At 45.7% G+C, this 19,191-nt stretch overlaps 1 protein-coding gene across 1 annotated transcript; it reads left to right on the top strand.

Annotated features, from left to right (window-relative positions):
* Positions 1 to 8,102: 8,102 nt before the first annotated feature.
* Positions 8,103 to 19,099, top strand: NQO1 (NAD(P)H quinone dehydrogenase 1). Its single transcript, XM_081107772.1, has 7 exons — positions 8,103 to 8,161; positions 8,506 to 8,716; positions 12,219 to 12,383; positions 12,495 to 12,625; positions 16,087 to 16,200; positions 17,226 to 17,327; positions 18,204 to 19,099. Exons 2-7 carry the CDS (start codon positions 8,710 to 8,712, stop codon positions 18,507 to 18,509), a joined length of 825 nt encoding a protein of 274 aa, XP_080963898.1. The 5' UTR covers positions 8,103 to 8,161; positions 8,506 to 8,709; the 3' UTR covers positions 18,510 to 19,099.
* Positions 19,100 to 19,191: the final 92 nt, after the last annotated feature.

Here is a 19,191-nt window from a genome sequence, read left to right as displayed (position 1 = left end):
TCTCTCTTTTTTGTTTTACTTTAAAGCATTTCGGTCATTCAGGAAAGTTGAGTGTTGTGAACTCCCATAGAGCCTTTCACCGAGACTTCCCCATCTTTAGCATTTCTTCTCATTTGCTCTTTATCTTTCTATGCACACAGTACAAAGTATCTCCTAGGAAAGGGTGTTCTTTTATGTAACCAAAGTACAATGATCAAGTTTCAGAAATTTGACACATTATTATTACCTAATATGTAACAGTTCACATTTTACTATATTGTCCCCAATACTGTCCTGGCATTTCCCTTCAATTCTAAAGTTTCTCAGCCTTTGTCTTTAGTGAAATGCACATTTTTAAACAATACAAGACGGTTTTTAAATGTCCCTCCCTCAGGGTTTGGCAGATTGTTTCCTCAGTGGGCTCAGGTTTTCACTTTGGGCAGGAATGCCACCTGAGTGATAATTAGGTCCTCAGTGCATTGCACTGAGTGATGTTAACTTTGACTACTTGGTAAAATGAACCTGCTGAGTCCCAAGATTTCTTTTTAGTTCTTATATTGATAGTACTAGGGGCCCGGTGCACGAAATTCGTGCACTGGGTGTGTGTGTGGGGGGAGTGTCCCTCAGGCCAGCCTGCCCCCTCTCACATACTGGGAGCCCTCAGGAGTTGACCCCCATCACCCTCTGATCACCTGATCAGCCCCTTGCCCAGGCCTGACGCCTCCGCCAGAGGTGTCAGGCTTGGACAGGGGACCCCCATCTCCCCCCGATCACTGGCTCTGGCCCCCGCCCAGGCCTGAGGCCTCTGGCCCCCGCCCAGGCCTGAGGCCTCTGGCCCAGGAATCATGCCTGGGCAGGGGACCCCCATCTCCCTCTGATCGCTTGCTCCAGCCCCCGCCCAAGCCTGACGCCTCTGACCCAGGCTTCAGGCCTGGGCAACGGGACCATCATATCCCCCCAATCCCCGGCTCCACCCCCCACCCAGGCCTGATGCCTCGGCCAGAGGAGTTGACCCTCATCACCCTCCGATCACCAATCACCGGATCGGCCCCTTGACCAGGCCTGAGGCCTCCGGCAGAGGTGTCAGGCCTGGGCAGGGGACCCCCAGCTCCCCGCGGTTGCAGGCTCCGCCCCTGCCCAGGCCTAACGCCTCTGGCCTAGGCGTCCGGCCCAGGCAGCAGGGACCTGCAGTGGCAGCGGGGGGCACCGCGATTGTGGGCTTCGCTTTAGGCCCAGGCAAGGGACCCCTAGCTCCCGGGACTGTCAGCTTCGACTGTGCCCAGCTCCCATCACTGGCTCCACCCCTACTTCCTGCTATCACTGGCCAGGGCGGCAAAGGCGCCTGATTCTCTGATCATGGCTGGGGGGCAGGGCAAAGGCGGCAGGGCCGCCTTTGCCCTGCCCCCCAGCTCTTAGCTCCCCCCTGGGTTTCCGATCACTGTCAGTGGCAGGGGGCTTCTTCCTGCTTTCCCTTTCTTTCCCTGCATTGTGCCTACATATGCAAATTAGTCGCCATCTTGTTGGCAGTTAACTGCCAATCTTAGTTGGCAGTTAATTTGCATATAGCCCTGATTAGCCAATGAAAAGGGTATCGTCGTATGCCAATTACCATTTTTCTCTTTTATTAGTGTAGATATACACACAGTGCTATCTTCAAATTTCCTTAAATTCAGTTTTTTCCTTTACGGTAATCTTACCCATTTGGTATATAGTTAACTTGTTAATTTTTTTGCTTAAAATTCAATTTAAGATTTTTCTGTTTTTCAAATCCTCACTCAAGGGTATGTTTTTATTGATGAAAGAAAAAACATCGATCGGTTGCCTCCTGCACATGTCTCAACCAGGGATCAAATCCACAATACTCCAACCAACTGAGCTACCTTGCCAGGGCAATGTCCTATCTTTTTTTAAAAAATATTTTTATTGACTTCAGAGAGGGAGAGAAACATCAATGATGAGAGAGCTTGATTGGCTGCCTCCTGCACACCCCCCATTGGAGATCAAGCCCACAACCCAGGCATGTGCCCTTGACCAGATTCGAGCCCGGGACCCTTCAGTCCACAGGCTGAAGCTGTATCCACTAAGCCAAACCAGCTAGGGCCCATTTTTTAAAATACGAAAACATACATTTCCAAAAGTCAAAACTATATATATAGAAGGCTAAGCTACCATTCGACTAACTGGCCGGTGTATATGACATGCACTGACCACCCGGGGCAGGAGCTGTCGAGCTGCAGTGACTTGGCAGCAGCGGTTCTCGAGTGATGCATCCCAGAACCAGAGAGGACGAAGCCCCATTCCTCGAGGGGCAGCGCAATTCCACCTTCGGCCGTGGGTTATGTTGTTGCTGGGGCACTGTCAGCCCCAAATCCAGTTTACTGCCGAGCTGCCGTGAGTTGGCAGCAGTGGTTCTCAGGTGACACACCCTGGAACTAGAGAGGAGGGAGCCCGATGCCTTTCAATGTGCACAAATCCATGCACCGGGCCACTAGTATAAAGACATAAACAGGATGCTGAGATCTAGATGCCATTTCCTCCCCTCCTATTTCTCCTTAACCTCTATAATTTCATTTGTTTCTGATTTAGCATTATGTTTTCTTTTACAAATAAAAGTGCCTGTTAGCCGAAACCGGTTTGGCTCAGTGGATAGAGCGTTGGCCTGCGGACTGGAGGGTCCCAGGTTCGATTCCGGTCAAGGGCATGTGCCCAGTAGGAGATGTGCAGGAGGCGGCTGATCGATGTTTCTCTCCCATCGATGTTTCTAACTCTCTATCTCTCTCTCCCTTCCTCTCTGTAGAGAATCAATAAAATATATTTTAAAAAAAAAAAGTGCCTGTTAGATTTCCTTTTTTCTCCCACTAAAGGTAGTAAACTATATTTTTCCCACTGGAAATCCCTCCATATCAGCTCCTAGAGCTCTACCTTACTCTCTTTACCAGCTGCCTAGTACTTGGCTGTGAAAAGCTACCAATTCAAGCACTTAACCATATTACAGGTTCTATGTTAAGTACTTCATCTACATTAGCCCGTTTAATCCATGGAACATCGTGATGAGCCACCAGAACTGCTATCTCCAGCTGTCTTGAGCTACAAGAGGTTAAGTGTCTTGCTCAAAATCACGCAGCCTCAGTCTCCAGGCCAAGTTTTCAACTTGGCCCATCTGTGCTTTTATGCAACAAATTTACGAGTCAAAGATCATAGAAAACGAGCTGAACACTGTGTTTCCCCTCACCCACCATCCTTGTTAAACTCATACTTGGGTGCCACAATCGCACCAGTTGGGTGTCTAGAGAGAATTTCCAGAAGGAAAAGGTGGAATGCAGGCATCTCCTTGAGTTATGCTGGGAGACGAGGATGGCTAGGATTCACAGGACAGGATATTGGAGAGGAGAGAGCATTGCAGACAGCTTGCTCTAAAGGTCTGCATGGGGATCCCTTGAGTCCTCAGCTAAGTTTTGAGACACACATCATACATATCAAAAGCTTCCCGAAGCTGGAGAAAGAAATACCCCCAACAAGGCAGAGAAAATACTAGGCGTTCACACAAGGCCAGGAATAGCTCAGGTTCCCACTGAGCAGAGTGGAAAATTTCTTAACTCAGAGGCATATGGCAGGTACTCAGGGGTGGGAACCAATTATCTCTAGACCAAAGGCTGCTCTGCTCCTGCCCACAAAGCAGGACACACAGGAACATGGGATGTCCTCACACGGGCGTGTGCTTTGTGCAGTAGTGATTGTGGTAGTGAGACAAAAAGCCAGGACAGGATGGGGTCTACAGTGGAAGAATCATTTATACCCTAATCCCAAGGACCTGTTCCCTCCAGGGATCCTTGGCTGGTAGCCATGGGAACCACAAAAGACAACAGATGCCCAGGTCCCCAGACAGGCCTGAGTGTGGCTCTGAGCTATTGTAGTAATTCTGTCATCTGCAGCTCAGAGAAAAGCAAGAGAGCTTTGAGGACTTCTTGTGCAAAAAAAGCAACCAGACATGTGGGCGCAGGCCCTTAGCAGGTGACTAATGAGGCTGTTTGTGTTCTTTTGGGAATGCGGGGGGGGGGGGGGGGGGCGCTCCTGAGGATTCTCCAACCCCTGCTCTTTGTTTCTAGATAATGAAGGCTGTCAGCAGAGCTTCCTACAGCTCTAGGTGCTGGCCTGCTCCCTGGGGACCAGGGGGAGGCCTTGAGCACTATTTTCAGTTGACACACAATGCCTGGGACATACATACTCCTCTTGGCACAGAGGCCTGCTCAGATAAGATCATGGAAAATGGACAATCTTAAACTAACAGCAAATAAAAAGCTGGAGGGACCTTTAAGGCAATGCAGCCCAAACCGGTTTGTTTGTTTGTTTTCCAAAACCGGATTTTTAAAGTTGGGGCAACCAAGGCTCAGAGAGATTATTAGCAGTTGACCTGGAGCTAGACTCAAGAATTCTGATAGCAAGTAACAACTGGGAGCTGGCTCTGGAGTACACCATTGACTAGCGATGTAGCCATGACAAGTCACATAATTACTTGGTGTAAAATAATTTTTTTTTAATTTTTTAAAAAATATATTTTATTGATTTTTACAGAGAGGAAGGGAGAAGGATAGAGAGTTAGAAACATCGATGAGAGAGAAACATCGATCAGCTGCCTCCTGCACACTCCCCACTGGGGATGGTACATGCCCTTGACCGGAATCGAACCTGGGACCCTTGAGTCCGCAGGCCGACGCTCTTATCTGCTGAGCTAAACCGGTTAGGGCTTGGTGTAAAATAATTTTATTCCTTACCTCACATCATACTCAAAAACTACTTCAAAGTGGATCAAAAACCTAGATATAAGAGCTAACACTATAAAACTCTTAAAAGAAATTATATATATATATATATATATATGTATGTATATATATGTATATATATATATATGTGTGTATGTGTATGTATGTGTATATGTATATATATATATGTGTGTGTGTGTGTATATATCTTCATGACCTTACGTTAGGTAAGTTAGACTCCACAAAAATTTAAAATGTATATGATTCCAAAGGCACCATTGAGAAAGTGAAAAGACAACCCAAGGAATGGGAGAAAATATTTGTAAACTATATATCTGATAAGGAACTTCTACAAAGAACTCTTACAACCCAATAAAAAGACAAATAATCCAATTTTAAAATGTGCAAAGGATTTGAATAAATATTTCTCCAAAGAAATAGATAAACGGTCAACAATCACATGAAAAGATGTTCAGCGTGAATAGTCATGAAGGAAATGCAACTCAAAACAACGATGAGATACCACTTCACACACACAGGATGGCCACAATAAATAAGACAGACAATAAAGAGTGTTGGTGAGGAGCCTGGGCACGTGTGGCTCAGTTGGTTGAGCATTGTCCCCTGCATGGATGGGGGTGGAGGGGTTGTGGTGGGGGCGGAGGGAGGTGGGGAGGACTGGTCAGGGTATATGCCCAGGTTGTGGGTTCAATCCCTAGTCAGGGTATGTACAGGAGGCAACCAATTAATGTTTACTTTTCTCTCTCCCTCTCCCTTCCTCTCTAAAATCAATAAAAACATATCTTTTTTGCTCAGTGGTTGAGCGTCGACCAATGAACCAGGAGGTTGCGATTGGATTCCCAGTCAGGGCACATGCCCAGGTTGCTGGCTCGATCCCCAGTGTGGGCTGTGCAGGAGGTGACCGATCAATGGGAATAACCAGGAGACATCCGTAATTCAAGTCACTTCCTTTGGCAGATCCCTTGCTAAGAGTAAGTGCAAATGAGGCTATCATCAGGAGCCTGTTCCTAAACTCTTGAAAATATTGCTGTCAACTGTAATTGAAAAATAAAAAAAAATGATTTTAAAAATACGTTAAAAAAAAGAAGAAGAAAATATTGCAGAATCTGCTGCTGAAGCAGTAGCTGCCCCACAAAATCCCTAGACTCTGTGGCCAAAGTTGTTCTTTTTTCTTTTTTTTTTTTTAAATATATTTTATTGATTTTTTACAGAGAGGAAGGGAGAGAGATAGAGAGTTAGAAACATCAATGAGAGAGAAACATCGACCAGCTGCCTCCTGCACATCCCCCACTGGGGATATGCGCGCAACCCAGATACATGCCCCCGACCGGAATCGAACCCGGGACCCTTCAGTCCGCAGGCCGACGCTCTATCCACTGAGCCAAACCGGTTTCGGCCAAAGTTGTTCTTGACAGCCTCTGCTTATCTGTTAGCGGAGCAATGGCCAACATCACTTGCTGCCCTTGGACGGACGCTTCCTGGGAGGTTGAGACTGAACTACAGAAGATCACTGCATAAGCACGGTGGTGTTAAAACAGTGACTCCTACAATGGAGTCTGTGACTTATTTAATTTCGGTTGCTTTGAGTCTCGAGAACCATAGCTCCAAAGGGCATTGCAGACACGGACAATGCATTACCCGCTTGTAATAATCATACTAGTTCCTTGGTGTGCTGTATTCTCTCAAGTTTTAAATATACATGTGTAGCCACTAACCACCAAGCAAGTGATCTCCCTAAGACTAGAACGTCAGAAAAGGATCAAAGAGAATGACTTGGAGAATGTGAGCCCCATATTGTGACCTGTAAATGCCACACCTGTACATACCAGACTTAGAGAATTCCAGAGCATCTGCTGGATGTAGCGCTAAAGGCTTCCATTTTTTATCACATCTCTCAGGCCAAGAGTCTCATAAAAAGGGTGGAATTGTTAAAAACAAGACCACAGGCCCAAACTAGAATCACTTACGCTGCGCGTCACATCACCAAATCCAGGCTTAATGAGAGTTTAGACTTTCCCAGAAATGGAATCTTAAACTCTTAAGCCTGTCAATCGAGTTGCATGACCCGCACTGGTTATGCAATCTGCCTGGTAGACCCCTGCCAAAGGAAGCTAACTTTGTAATAACCAGATGGCGGTTTTGCCTCATCTAACTTCCTTGTTACCGTTCCCTTCTGACTAAAAAAGTCTTGCGTTGTGTACAGCTCCTGTGAACTCCTTTACATCTGCCAGCCTGGATGTTGACTGATGCATAAATTGTTGTGTAAAGCCAATAAGATCTTTAAAATTTACTCAGTTTTTAACAACATAAAGAATCAAATAGCCAAAACCGGTTTGGCTCAGTGGATAGAGCGTCGGCTTGCGGACTGGAGGGTCCCGGGTTCGATTCCGGTCGGGGGCATGTGCCTGGGTTGCGGGCACATCCCCAGTGGGAGATGTGCAGGAGGCAGCTGATCGATGTTTCTCTCTCATCGATGTTTCTAGCTCTCTATCTCTCTCCCTTCCTCTCTGTAAAAAATCAATAAAATATATTTAAAAAAAAAAAAAAGAATCAAATAAACTGATTTCTCCTTTTGCTTTAGAGCAGGGGTGGGCAAACTTTTTGACTCGAGGGCCACAATGGGTTCTTAAACTGGACCGGAGGGCCGGAACAAAAGCATGGATGGCGTGTTTGTGTGAACTAATATAAATTCAAAGTAAACATCATTACATAAAAGGGTACGGTCTTTTTTTTTTTAGTTTTATTCATTTCAAACGGGCCGCATCCGGCCTGCAGTTTGCCCACGGCTGCTTTAGAGTCAACATGACTTGGCACTATTACCTAATCCTGCCTTTTTAACATTCGTATATTTTGTCCAGCATGACTTTTTCCAGCAAATTGGTTTTGAAAAACATTACATTTTTTGGAAAACATTACAAGGATTCTTTATTCTGATTTCTGAGTTTTCTGACACTCCCTTAACTTTTGCCCCCGGGTACCTCTCCCTAAGGACCTTGCGCACTCCCCACCTCCATCCCCGCTGAAATTTCTTATCATTGGTAATTTTTCGGACGGCTACACCTTAAAGTTCTATTTCTTTTCCCTTCACCTTGAGACAATATATTTCCTCTCTGTTCTGGAGGGTGAAGGCCCTACTATAATTTGAATTTTGCAGATACAACTTTTCACTCTGTTCTGTTCAGTTACACAAAAGCCACTAAACTGGACTGTTGTGCGAACCTTTCAATGCTTCACTGCGACTGCTCTCACCCCCCGCCAGCCTTGGACTAGCTCCTGGGAGGGGGGGGGGCATTAGTTCCCCAATTATGAGGGGGAGGGACTGGCGCGGGCACACACAGTTCCAAGTGCCGCATCCGGACCTCGCAAAGGAAGAAAACGCTTTCTCCGCAGCAAGCATCCCGGTCAGTCTCAGATTTGTACGCCTTTGCCCTCAATACCCAAACCCCAAGTCACAGTGATTCAGCAAATCTAAAACCAAAGGGCCGCGGTCGCGCGCACCTCCCTTTTGACGCCCCACCCTGAGCACGGGGGCAGATTCCCTCCGCGCAGAGAGAAGGCCAAATGGCGCGCCCACTGAGCCCGGACGCCACCAGGAACAGCCTCCTTGGGTCCCAAGGCGGCTGCAGGGCTGTGGCCAGATGGGCACACCTCCCACTCCCTCCCAGGAGACCCCCAGGGGACCCTTCTTCCAGGTCCCGAGGTCCCCCGTCCAGGCCCGTCTCCCCTTTCCTTCCTGGAACCGCAGCCTCCGCGAGCTCCGCCCTGCATCCCAGGGCCCCGGTGGCCGGCCCCGCCTTTGCTGGGTACTTGGCTCGTGTGGCCCGGGTTGGGCCAGGCCAGATATAAAGCAGCCTCGGCTCGGCTGGCAGCACCCACAAGCCTCCTAAGACCTTACCCCAGCCACCAGCCCGCCACCACCAGCCCCGCCACTCAGCGCACCGCCGGAGCCATGACTGGTGAGTACCCCGCGGCGCCCGCCCCGTTCCTCGGCTGGAGGTTGGAGGGGCTCGGCCCTGAGTTCTCTCTGGGCTCAAAACTGGCGAAGTGAAGGCCTTAGGGTCCTGGATGAGCCCTGACCAGCATCGGGGGCGAGGGGGGCTCCTATTTCTCTCCCACCCACCCCGGTAAACCGGGTGGGCGTTTAGGGAAGACGACCTCCCTACGAGGTCTGCGAATGAACCAGAGCAGGGAGATGCAGCACCAAGGTGTCCTCAGCGGTGTTAGATGTGGCCGCTCCTGCAGCAGAATGGCCTGCAGACCAGCAGAAATGGATCTGAAACTACAGGCGTTGAAAATCTAATTTGTCCCTCAAGACTCTGTTCCAACAGCAGACCCTTCTGAAGCCTTTCCTACTCGGCCAGCCCTAAAGCGGACGGCTTCCCAGTGGAACTTTGTCCCTTGCTTCTCCTATCAGGCAAATTGGCTCTTTGTCTATGTGTTTTATCACTTCTCTCTGGGTGAATTCTTTTTTTCTTTTTACTTTATTTTAGAGAGAGAGAGAACATAGATCTGTTCCACTTATTTATGCATTCACTGGTTGGTTCTTGTATGTGCCCTGACCAGGATTCAAGTTTGGCATATGGGGATGACACTCTAAATGAGCTACCCAACCAGGGCAGTTGTATTTCTTACAACTATATCCTTCCTGTTTGTGCCTTTTCTTGGTTTGTTTTATGGTAATAGGCATGCCTATAGCTAAATCAAGGCTATCTCCTGACTTTCTCATTTTCTGGGAAACAACTTCATGTTTTGCTACTTAGGAAATGCTAGTTAATATTGATAAGAAGTAAATAATGTGTATATCAATAACAAGCCAAGGGAATAAAAACTAGCAAAGCAGCGTTCAGCAAACACGTTACTAACGCAAAGGTAGATCGCAAAGAAAAGGCGAGTAAGCGCTGAAGGTACTCACCTTTCTCCAGGAGTGCTCAGTCCAAGAGTTGGTAAGGAAGGCGGTGGAAATTTGTGGAGGCAGCTTCAGAAATTTCTTTCCATTTCCCCAGGCCTTCCAAAGCAGGTAAATCACTTTCATAGCATTTAAATCCTCATCAAACTGATATCCCACCAAATCAGAGTTTATAGAGTCGGAAATGCCAGGACCAAGCTTGGAGACCTTCTTTTTTGGCGTTCAGAGGCCTGAAGCGCACACCTGGCTGAATTTAACCTCATAGGTGCTGCCTATGCCAGGTGTGGTTCATGATGAAAGCAGGTAGAGAGCTGAAGGCTTAAATGTGCTTTTTCTAGTTCATTTTCTTCAAACAAGACAAAAACAGTTGCAGGTGCTTTCTCTCTGAGCTCCACCCACGGTCGCCCCTTTTAAGCATTAGCAAGGTATGAGACAGTGGTGCCAATGATTAGGAGAAACAGAGGTGGTGAACTCCCTGTCCCGGGCACTCCTCCCCTCTCCCTCCACATTGTAGCATGGATTTATTTATGTCTCTACACTTCTAAAGTATTCCAGCTTCCCCACGTACTATGTAAATTTGGGTAATAATTTGCTTTACTTTTCTGTATGCATCAGATTTCTCATCCATAATATGGGGATACTAATTGTATCTTCCTTTGAGGGTTACCGTGACAATTGAAAAAAAAGAGTGCAAAGCACTTAGAGCAGTGCCCAGCACAAAATAAGCAGCCGTTACCTGCTGTTATTGCAAAAGTAAAGCATGCTTATTCTAACAACTTCACTAGTACACACGTGGCCAAGAAAAAGTTCCTCTTTCCTCTCAACCCCTTTGTCATCTCTTACTTATCTAAGAAAACTATTAATAGTTTCGTATGATCATTCCATATCTTTTTCCCCTCATACCAATATAGTGCAAATCTACCTGCATGTACAGGGTGTCTCCAAAGATGTATACACGCACTTTGGATAACTATAAAGGCAGTGTTTATTAAAATACTAGGGGCCCAGTGCACGAATTTGTGCACCTTGAAAGGAACCGTGGGCTGCGATGCTGAGGTGGGCACAGGGGAGGGTCTCAGCCCATCCTCCGTACCCCCGCCTGGCCCCTCCCCCTCCCGCTGCAGGCCCCCTACTTCCTCCCCACCCCCCCTACCCCTGTCACCTGTCTGCTAGCAGCCCCGCTCCTGCCGCCGCTCCCATGCACTGCTGGTGCCGGCCCCAATCGCTCTGCACCCTCAGCGGGTGTGAGCTGCATCTGCTGCCCTGATCACCCCTCAGGAGCAGGGGGAGGTGAAGCCCTCGGGGACAATCCGGGCTGCAGCCACCATTTGCACCTGCTGACGGTGCTGAGTGATCAGGGGACCGGCACTGCTGGCAGTGGGTGCAAGTGAGGTCGGCGCTGGCAGCGGGTGTGAGTGGTGGCTCGGGTGCCGATAGCAAATGCAAGCGGGGCCAGCGCCAGCAACAAGTGCAAGCACCCGGCAGGACCACGGCACACGTGGGAGCAAAGAATTTTCAGTAACCACCAGAGGCTCACCCCGATGACAGCTATTGGCGCCCTGCTGTGTCTGGCATCCCTGCTCACCTGCTCCACCATCCCGCCGCGGCTGATGCCAGCCATGTTCTGTGCTCTTCCACCTGCTGCCGACACCTGCCATGTTCCGTGCACGCCCCCTGGTTGTCAACGCATGTCATAGTGACCGGTTGTCCAGTTGTTCAGTTCCATCGTTTGGTCTATTTGCATATTAGGGTTTTATATATATAGATATTTCATTTCCACTTAACAGGTGTCAGTTGTTAAAGCATGTTACATTTTGGGGGGACAACCTATATGTAGTTTTGTGTGTGTGTGTGTGTTTTAATAAAAATGGATTCACATTCACTTCATTTTATCAGTTAATATATCCTGGATATCTTTCTGGGACCCTGTATATATTGTTAACTAATTCTTTATTTTTTAAAATATATTTTTGATTTCAGAGAGGAAAGGAGAGAGAGAGAACATCAATGATGAGAATCATTGATTGGCTGCCTCCTGCATGCCCCCTACTGGGGATCAAGCCTGAAACCTGGGCATGTGCCCTTGACTGGAATCGAACCCGGGACCCTTCAGTCTGCAGGCTGATGCTCTATCCACTGAGCCAAACCAGCTAGGGCTCATTCTGGTTAACAGCATAATATTCTGTAGTATGTATGTACCATAATCTATTTAAATGCTCCCCCCAAAATAGACAATAGGGTTATTTCTGATTTTTGCCAATGGAAAGAATGGTACAGTACACATCCTTGTTCCTGTGTCCTGATGCTTTCAGTCTGGGGAACAGATTCCTTGAAGTTGGACGGCTAGATCAAAGGTTTACGTGCCTTTAAAATTTTAAGAGCTTCAGCCTAATAACTTCCTTAAAGGCTGAGGCCGTTGACATTCCCGCTGGCAATGTGCCAGTCTTCCTGCAATCTTGATAGCCCTCGATGTTGCTTGTCCTAAGTTGTTTTGCCAATCTGATAGGCTGGTAACTTATTTTTTACCATATGCTTTGGGTGTGTCAAAATAGGCAGAAAAGCATTGATCGTACTGGCTCACGCAGAGAGGACATCCTTCAACTATGCCATGAAGGAAGCGGCTGTAGAGGCTCTGAAGAGGAAAGGATGGGGGGTCACTGTGTCAGACCTGTATGCCATGAACTTCAATCCCGTCATCTCCAGAAAGGACATTACAGGTAGGAGCCGCTCCCCCTTTAGTTAGGTCTTTGTGGAACTTCTTGCCTATGGGTTCTCTGGTCCCACCTTGGCCCCAAGGCTTCATCCCCCCTCCCCTTTCCTCCCTGCAGGTAAACTGAAGGACCCTGAGAACTTTAAGTATCCTGCCGAGTCTGTTCTGGCTTATAAAGAAGGCCGTCTGAGCCCAGATATTGTGGCTGAACAAAAGAAGCTGGAAGCTGCAGACCTTGTGATTTTTCAGGTGTGGTAGGACATCAGAAGGGTGTAGGGACACTTGAATTCTTTCTTTTAAATCCTCACCTGAGGATATGTTTTTATAAATTTGAGAGAGAGGAAGGGGGAAGAGGAGGAAGGGAGAAAGAGAAAAATACTGATCAGTTGCCTCCTGTACCCTCCCTGCCCAGGGATTGAACCCGTAACCTGGGTATGTGTCCAGACTGGGAATCAAACCCACAACCCTTTCGGGGCATGGGACAAGGCTCCAACCAACGGAGCCACACTGGCCAGAGTGGGACACTTGAATTCTTATTGTCCTAGACCCGACTTCTAATTAGCCATGTGATCTTAGAAAAGTCACTTACCCCCTTTACTGCATTCTCTGTAAAAAAAAAAAAAAAAAAAAAGTCATTACTTCAAATGTACAGCATTACACAGATTTATAGATAAAATGTACAGCATTACACAGATTTATAGATGCTGTGAATTGGGCTGTGTTACTCTGAAAATATGAATGCAATTTTGAAGATGACGTGTCAGTCTTAATCTTTTTTTCAATTAGTGATTTTTAAAATTTTTCCATTCCAGTTGACATTCAATATTATATCAGTTTCAGGCATACAATATAGTGGTTAGACATATAACTTATGAAGTGATTCCCCCCATAAGTTTAGTACCCACCTGGGACCATACTTAGTATTACAAGATTATTAACTATATTTATTATGTGGTACTTTACATCCCCATGACTATTTTGTAACTGCCAATAGGTACTTCTTAATCCCTTCACTTTTTCACCCAGCTCCCTCACCTCCTCCCCTCTGGCAACCATCAGTCTGTTCTCTGTAACTATGAGCCTATTTTATTTTTTCATAAATTTTGTTCTTTAGATCTCACATATAAGTGAAATCACATGGTATTTGTCTTTGTCTGTCTTATTTCACTTAGCATAATACCCTCTAGGTCAACCCATGCTGTTGCAAATGGTAAGACTTCATTCTTCTTTACGGCCGAGTAATATTCCATTGTGTATATGTACCATATCTTCTTTATCCACTTGTCTATTGATGGACACTTAGGTTCCTTTCATGTCTTGGCTGTTGTAAATAATGCTGCAATAAACCAATTAGTGATTCTTCATGGGATCTCTCAGTGAAGTCTGCATTCCCTCTCTGTTAGCATCTGGCCAGTTTGTGGAGTGATACCAGCTGATACGTATCGTCCTGCTTACTGTGTTTCACCAGTAAACCATGGGCTTTCTTCTGGAAGCCACCTCACCATTTAGCAGTCAGTACTGGAAATGTATTATGCCTCTCGTAAGCCATATTTTTTTTGAAAATACCAGATTGTACTCAATGACTTTGTTTCTATCAATTCCAATTAGCTTCTTGATCTTGAACATGGAATGTATATGACAGTGAAAACATCATAAGAAGGGTGATATTGGCTGTGGTTTTTGCAATTATTCAGTCATCTGCAAAGAATCCTACCTTTGCAGTCTTATTCTACCCAAGGCCTGTTGCCATGAATCAAAGCCACAAGCCATTAGCCACAAAGGATGCCTTCTTGGTCCAGGTTGTCTACTGTGTCTGTCTTATCCTAGTACAGCCAAGGCAGCAGCAGGAGAGGCTTTCAATCCCGCATCTCAGAATCACTATATTTCAGAATTGGAAAGGACTTTGGTGGTCTTTTAATTTAGCTTCTATTCAACGCATATGTTTTCCTTACTATCCTGTCAGTACAACTGTGCAAGTTGTCACTGCAACATAGCAACATACTAAAGGGCAATGTAAGCACTGCAGATTTGTATATTTATTTTAACAGTTTCCCAACATATGACAGGAAAAGTCTAGTTCTGGAAAAATCAGTGTGCTCTATAGGAGTCTTTCAATGTGGGAGTGACGTGTCCTGGGAAGGAGTGCTTTAATTCATATCAAGGTGCCAAGGGCTAGTCCCCTGCTCTGTTTACTCACTTCTCCAAAAACAACTTGAGGGAGAGTCAACTCTTAAAGCCCTGCAAGCCAACTACGTCTATTCTCTTTTTCTTTTCTTTTTTAAATATATTTTATTGATTTTTTACAGAGAGAAAGGGAGAGAGATAGAGAGTTAGAAACATTGATGAGAGAGAAACATCTATCAGCTGCCTCCTGCACATCTCCCACTGGGGATGTGCCCACAACCAAGGTACATGCCCTTGACCGGAATCAAACCTGGGACCTTTCAGTCCGCAGGCCAACGCTCTATCCACTGAGCCAAACCCGTTTCGGCAACCAACCACGTCTATTTTCAACTCTGACTGCAGCACATCCAAGGGAAGCTAATCTACTTGCCTACACACCCTACCTATCCGTTCTTCCTAAAAGCTGCAGATCTGCTCCCTGTCAGTGGGAGAGTCATAAATGTAATAGGAAATGCTGCTAGAGATCATTCAAGCCCCACCTTTTATAGATGCAGCAAATGAAATTTAAAGGTGGTCTGGGGTTTGTGTGGCAAAGGTCAGGCATCAAGTTAGTGACAGATTCAGGGTGAGAACACAACTCACTTTCAATCCAGTGTTCTTTCTGTTCTAAAACTCTATTTCCTTACCCCCTTTTCTGTAGGTCAGCAATCCTTCAAAGAGAGAGCTATCAATTCCTACAAATTCCTTCCGTGTCCTAGATTTTTTCTGTCTGGGCTTGTTCCATTGCCATTGCCTTTAAATCATGAGTCAAGGAGAAGAAATACTGAGAATAGTTCTTGCTCTGCTTTTATCAGGACCAAAGTCCCAACAAGACTTTCTCATGGGAATTCCCTGATAAACCTTAGTCACACTGATCATTCGTTTGCAAATCTGAGTGGTTCTGTTTATTCTAACTGATAGGATTTTACATTTGTGAGCACAAGGTACATGCTTCATATATATTTTTTTTAATACTTTTATTGATTTCAGAGAGGAAGGGAGAGGGACAGGGAGACAGAAACATCAATGATGAGAGAGAATCATTGATCGGCTGCCTCCTGCATGCCCCCTATTGGGCGGGGGGAGGGGGGCTGTCGAGCCTGCAACCCAGGCATGTGTCCTTGGCTGGAATCGAACCTGGGACCCTTTAGTCCACAGGCCGACGCTCTATCCACTGAGCCAAACCAGCTAGGGCTGCTTCATATTTTTGATACCAAAACTTTAAGACAAGCACCTGAGTAAATACTGATTTAGGTATCACACACTGGTCTGCAGTCCTTGCTGTCTAAACTGCATTGCCAAACATGATTTCAGAGAAACAAACATTTGCATGTGGCCTTCTTCAGACCTACCCAACATTTTTACCTTTAGGTAGAAACAGGAGTGTCAGGCTGACTGACGAGAGATGATTCTTGTCTCTAAATGCACTGTCTCCTCCAGAAGGAACGATGTGGGGCCTGAAGAAAGGTTCGCCCTCAGTGAGGACCCTGAGCCTTCTTCTGTGCTGGTGCCTCCCCGACCTGGCCTCTCTGTCGTTTCCTCCACAGTTCCCACTGCAGTGGTTTGGAGTGCCTGCCATCCTGAAAGGCTGGTTTGAGCGAGTCCTCATCGGAGAGTTTGCTTACACGTACGCTGCCATGTATGACAAGGGACCTTTTCGGGTAGGTGGATGGTTCTGCTTTTTCTAACAGCTGGGTGCTGGGGAGATTCGGCCTGAGGCAGAGTTTTGAGTAAAATTAGATACTACGGTCCGGCTCCAGGTCCCTTTGGAAGAGATGCATAATTAAGTTTTAACAGACATTTTGACATGATGTTTAGGATTTGTTTTAAAATACCCCAGGGAAAAGAGAGGTAAGGGGATTAGATAAAACTAGAATGGCAATCTGCCAAGGGTTGAAGCTGGGTGGTAGATGCATCATTATACGGTTGACCCTTGAACAACACAGGTTTGAACTGCACAGGTCCACTTATATGGGGATTTTTTCCCCAATAAGTACTGTAAATGTATTTTCTCTTCCTTATGTTTTCTTAATAACATTTTCTTTTCTCTAGCTTAACTTTAAGAATAAATACATATGACATACAAAATATGTTTAACCACTGTTCTCATTGGTAAAGTTTCCAGTCAACAGGAGGCTATTAGCAGTTACATTTTTGGTCAGTCAAAAGTAATATGTAGATTTTTGACTGTGTGGGGGGAAGTACCCCTAACCCCTACATTGTTCAAGGGTCAATTGTACTATTTTCTTTATGTTTGAAACATTCCATAGTAAAAATAAATAGTGTCTCTTCATTTTTCAGAGACCCAACTACTATATAAGAAAGTATATTTGACCTTCTAGATTACATGCCTAGATCTATGCCTAGCACTGTAGGGAGACAGAATAAAACAGTAAACAAATAACTCCTAGGCACCAGCAGTCAACACTGGTTTTGCATTTACATGACAATCTCCCCGGATTTGCCACACCCAGGAGTATGGAATCCTTGGCTTGCCCCTGCTCACATGTCTGTCTGTCTGTCTGTGGTACCGCCTTCCAGGCAGGTACTTCTGCAGAGTCATACTGAGTGGCTCAGAGGAGTAACATCAACAGCAGATGGGTGGATGTTTGTGTTCTCCCTGGGGCTGTTTCATTAGCTTCCTGTCACCAAGGAGATGCTCAGGGTGATGTCTTTTCTTTCACAGAATAAGAAGGCAGTGCTGTCCATCACCACTGGTGGCAGCGACTCCATGTACTCTCTGCAGGGAGTCCACGGGGACATGAACATCATTCTCTGGCCAATTCAGGTACCTCATTTTCAGTGAACCTTCAGGGGGATTACCTAATTGAGCTTTCTATGGGGTCCAGATCCTCAAGATAACAACTGAAAACAGACCTGAGGTGAAAGCATAGTAATGATTCACAACTACAGGGAGCTTTCTTTTAAGACTTACCTGTCTTCCCAGGCCCCTGTGCTTACAGAATAACCCATGTGCACGTGTCCACATACCACTCTCCTAACCGAGCACTAGTGCAGCCACATGGTCTGATTCTCTCCCGGTGACTGACATCTCTCCAATCTTCCTATCCTTCTCCAAGAATAGTCTCACAGACTATTAGAGTGCCCTCCACCCCAATTTAAGAAATGCTTTAGTTTAGTGAATAAAACTGAAGTCTGAAGTATGCTTTTTGGTGGTCACTGGGCTCAGGATAACCTCTTCTAAGGAAGAGGGGTGGGGAGAAGAGCAAATGAGGTGGCCACCTATAGTATTGGAGAATTAATATGACTATTGGAGAATGGATGATAAGCACTGTTTGTTAAGATTCATCTAGTTCTATGGAGAGGCAGGGAACAGCAGGCAAGGGAGCGGCTACCAAGCAGCTGCAACTCTCCCTTATGGAACAGAATTTCCGACAGTTCTGGCAGAAGATTCTAGGCTGGCACAGGTTCAAGGTTTTATTTATATCAAGAAAAGCACAGCTGAATAGGCTAAAATAGATAACAGGCAGCTAGGTCTGGGAGCAGAAGGTGAGAGAATACAGTCCTGAACTGCTTCTGCAGGGTGCCTCCGCCTCCATGTCAGTGTCTTATTGGAAAGCCCAGATAAACCTTTGTGGTTTGTATATGGTACAAACTGTTCGGGGTTTGTAGTGACTCACCTTTGTACTTTGTGTATTCCCAGAGTGGCACTCTGCATTTCTGTGGCTTCCAGGTCTTAGAACCTCAACTGACATACAGCATTGGGCACATTCCCGCGGATGCCCGACTTCAGGTCCTGGAAGGATGGAAGAAACGCCTGGAGAATATCTGGGATGAGACTCCACTATATTTTGTTCCAAGTAGTTTCTTTGACCTAAACTTTCAGGCAGGATTCTTAATGAAAAAGGAGGTCCAGGAAGAGCAGAAAGCTAAGAAGTTTGGCCTTTCTGTGGGCCATCACTTGGGCAAGTCCATTCCGACTGACAACCAGATCAAAGCCAGAGAATAAGACTCACAAGGCTTGATTTTCTTCTAAAATGTAGCCAAGTCTAGGTTTCTTCTTTAGGCTTCCTTTAGTTTTTAAGATTTGTGCCTTTCTTTTTCCACGAGGAATGAATATAAGAGAGATTAGACTATTCATACATTTTTCAATAGTTTTTTTTTAAACATAACTGATTTTTACAATTGCTATCATGGCAAAATCTGATTAGGGTGAAGAAGCCATTTAAAATATAAAGCAGTGAAAGGTGTAGAAAGGTGCTAGAAAATATTCCTTAAGGTCCTGTGTACAACTTAATCCTTCTCTTAGGGACATATTTTTAGGGTTAAATCTGGCTATAAAACATCTAACTCTTCAATGATCTATTTTTCTTTTAATTATCTCTCTGTGGTTTGCAGCAAAAGGGAATTGCCCAGAGAAAGCAATGACTGAATCTGTCAGACCTAAGGGACTTGTTTGTGATATACATTGGTTTTAATTACTACATAGTGACTGGGATGCCTAATCTGAGTGTTACTCTTCCTTTAACTTCTGTTGTTTGTATACAGTACACACAGATATCTTGAAATGAAAAGCTAATAAAAGTCTCCTTTACCGTCTGCAAAGATAAAACACATCTGTGTACTACAATTTGCCACAATAAATGAATTCAAAAAAGGAAACAGTGCCCCAATTCTTAAAAAAATACTTC

This window comes from Myotis nattereri, assembly GCF_964212035.1.
Source record: "Myotis nattereri genome assembly, chromosome: 15".
NCBI lineage: Eukaryota > Metazoa > Chordata > Mammalia > Chiroptera > Vespertilionidae > Myotis > Myotis nattereri.
This window is presented reverse-complemented; position numbering and strand designations above follow the sequence as displayed.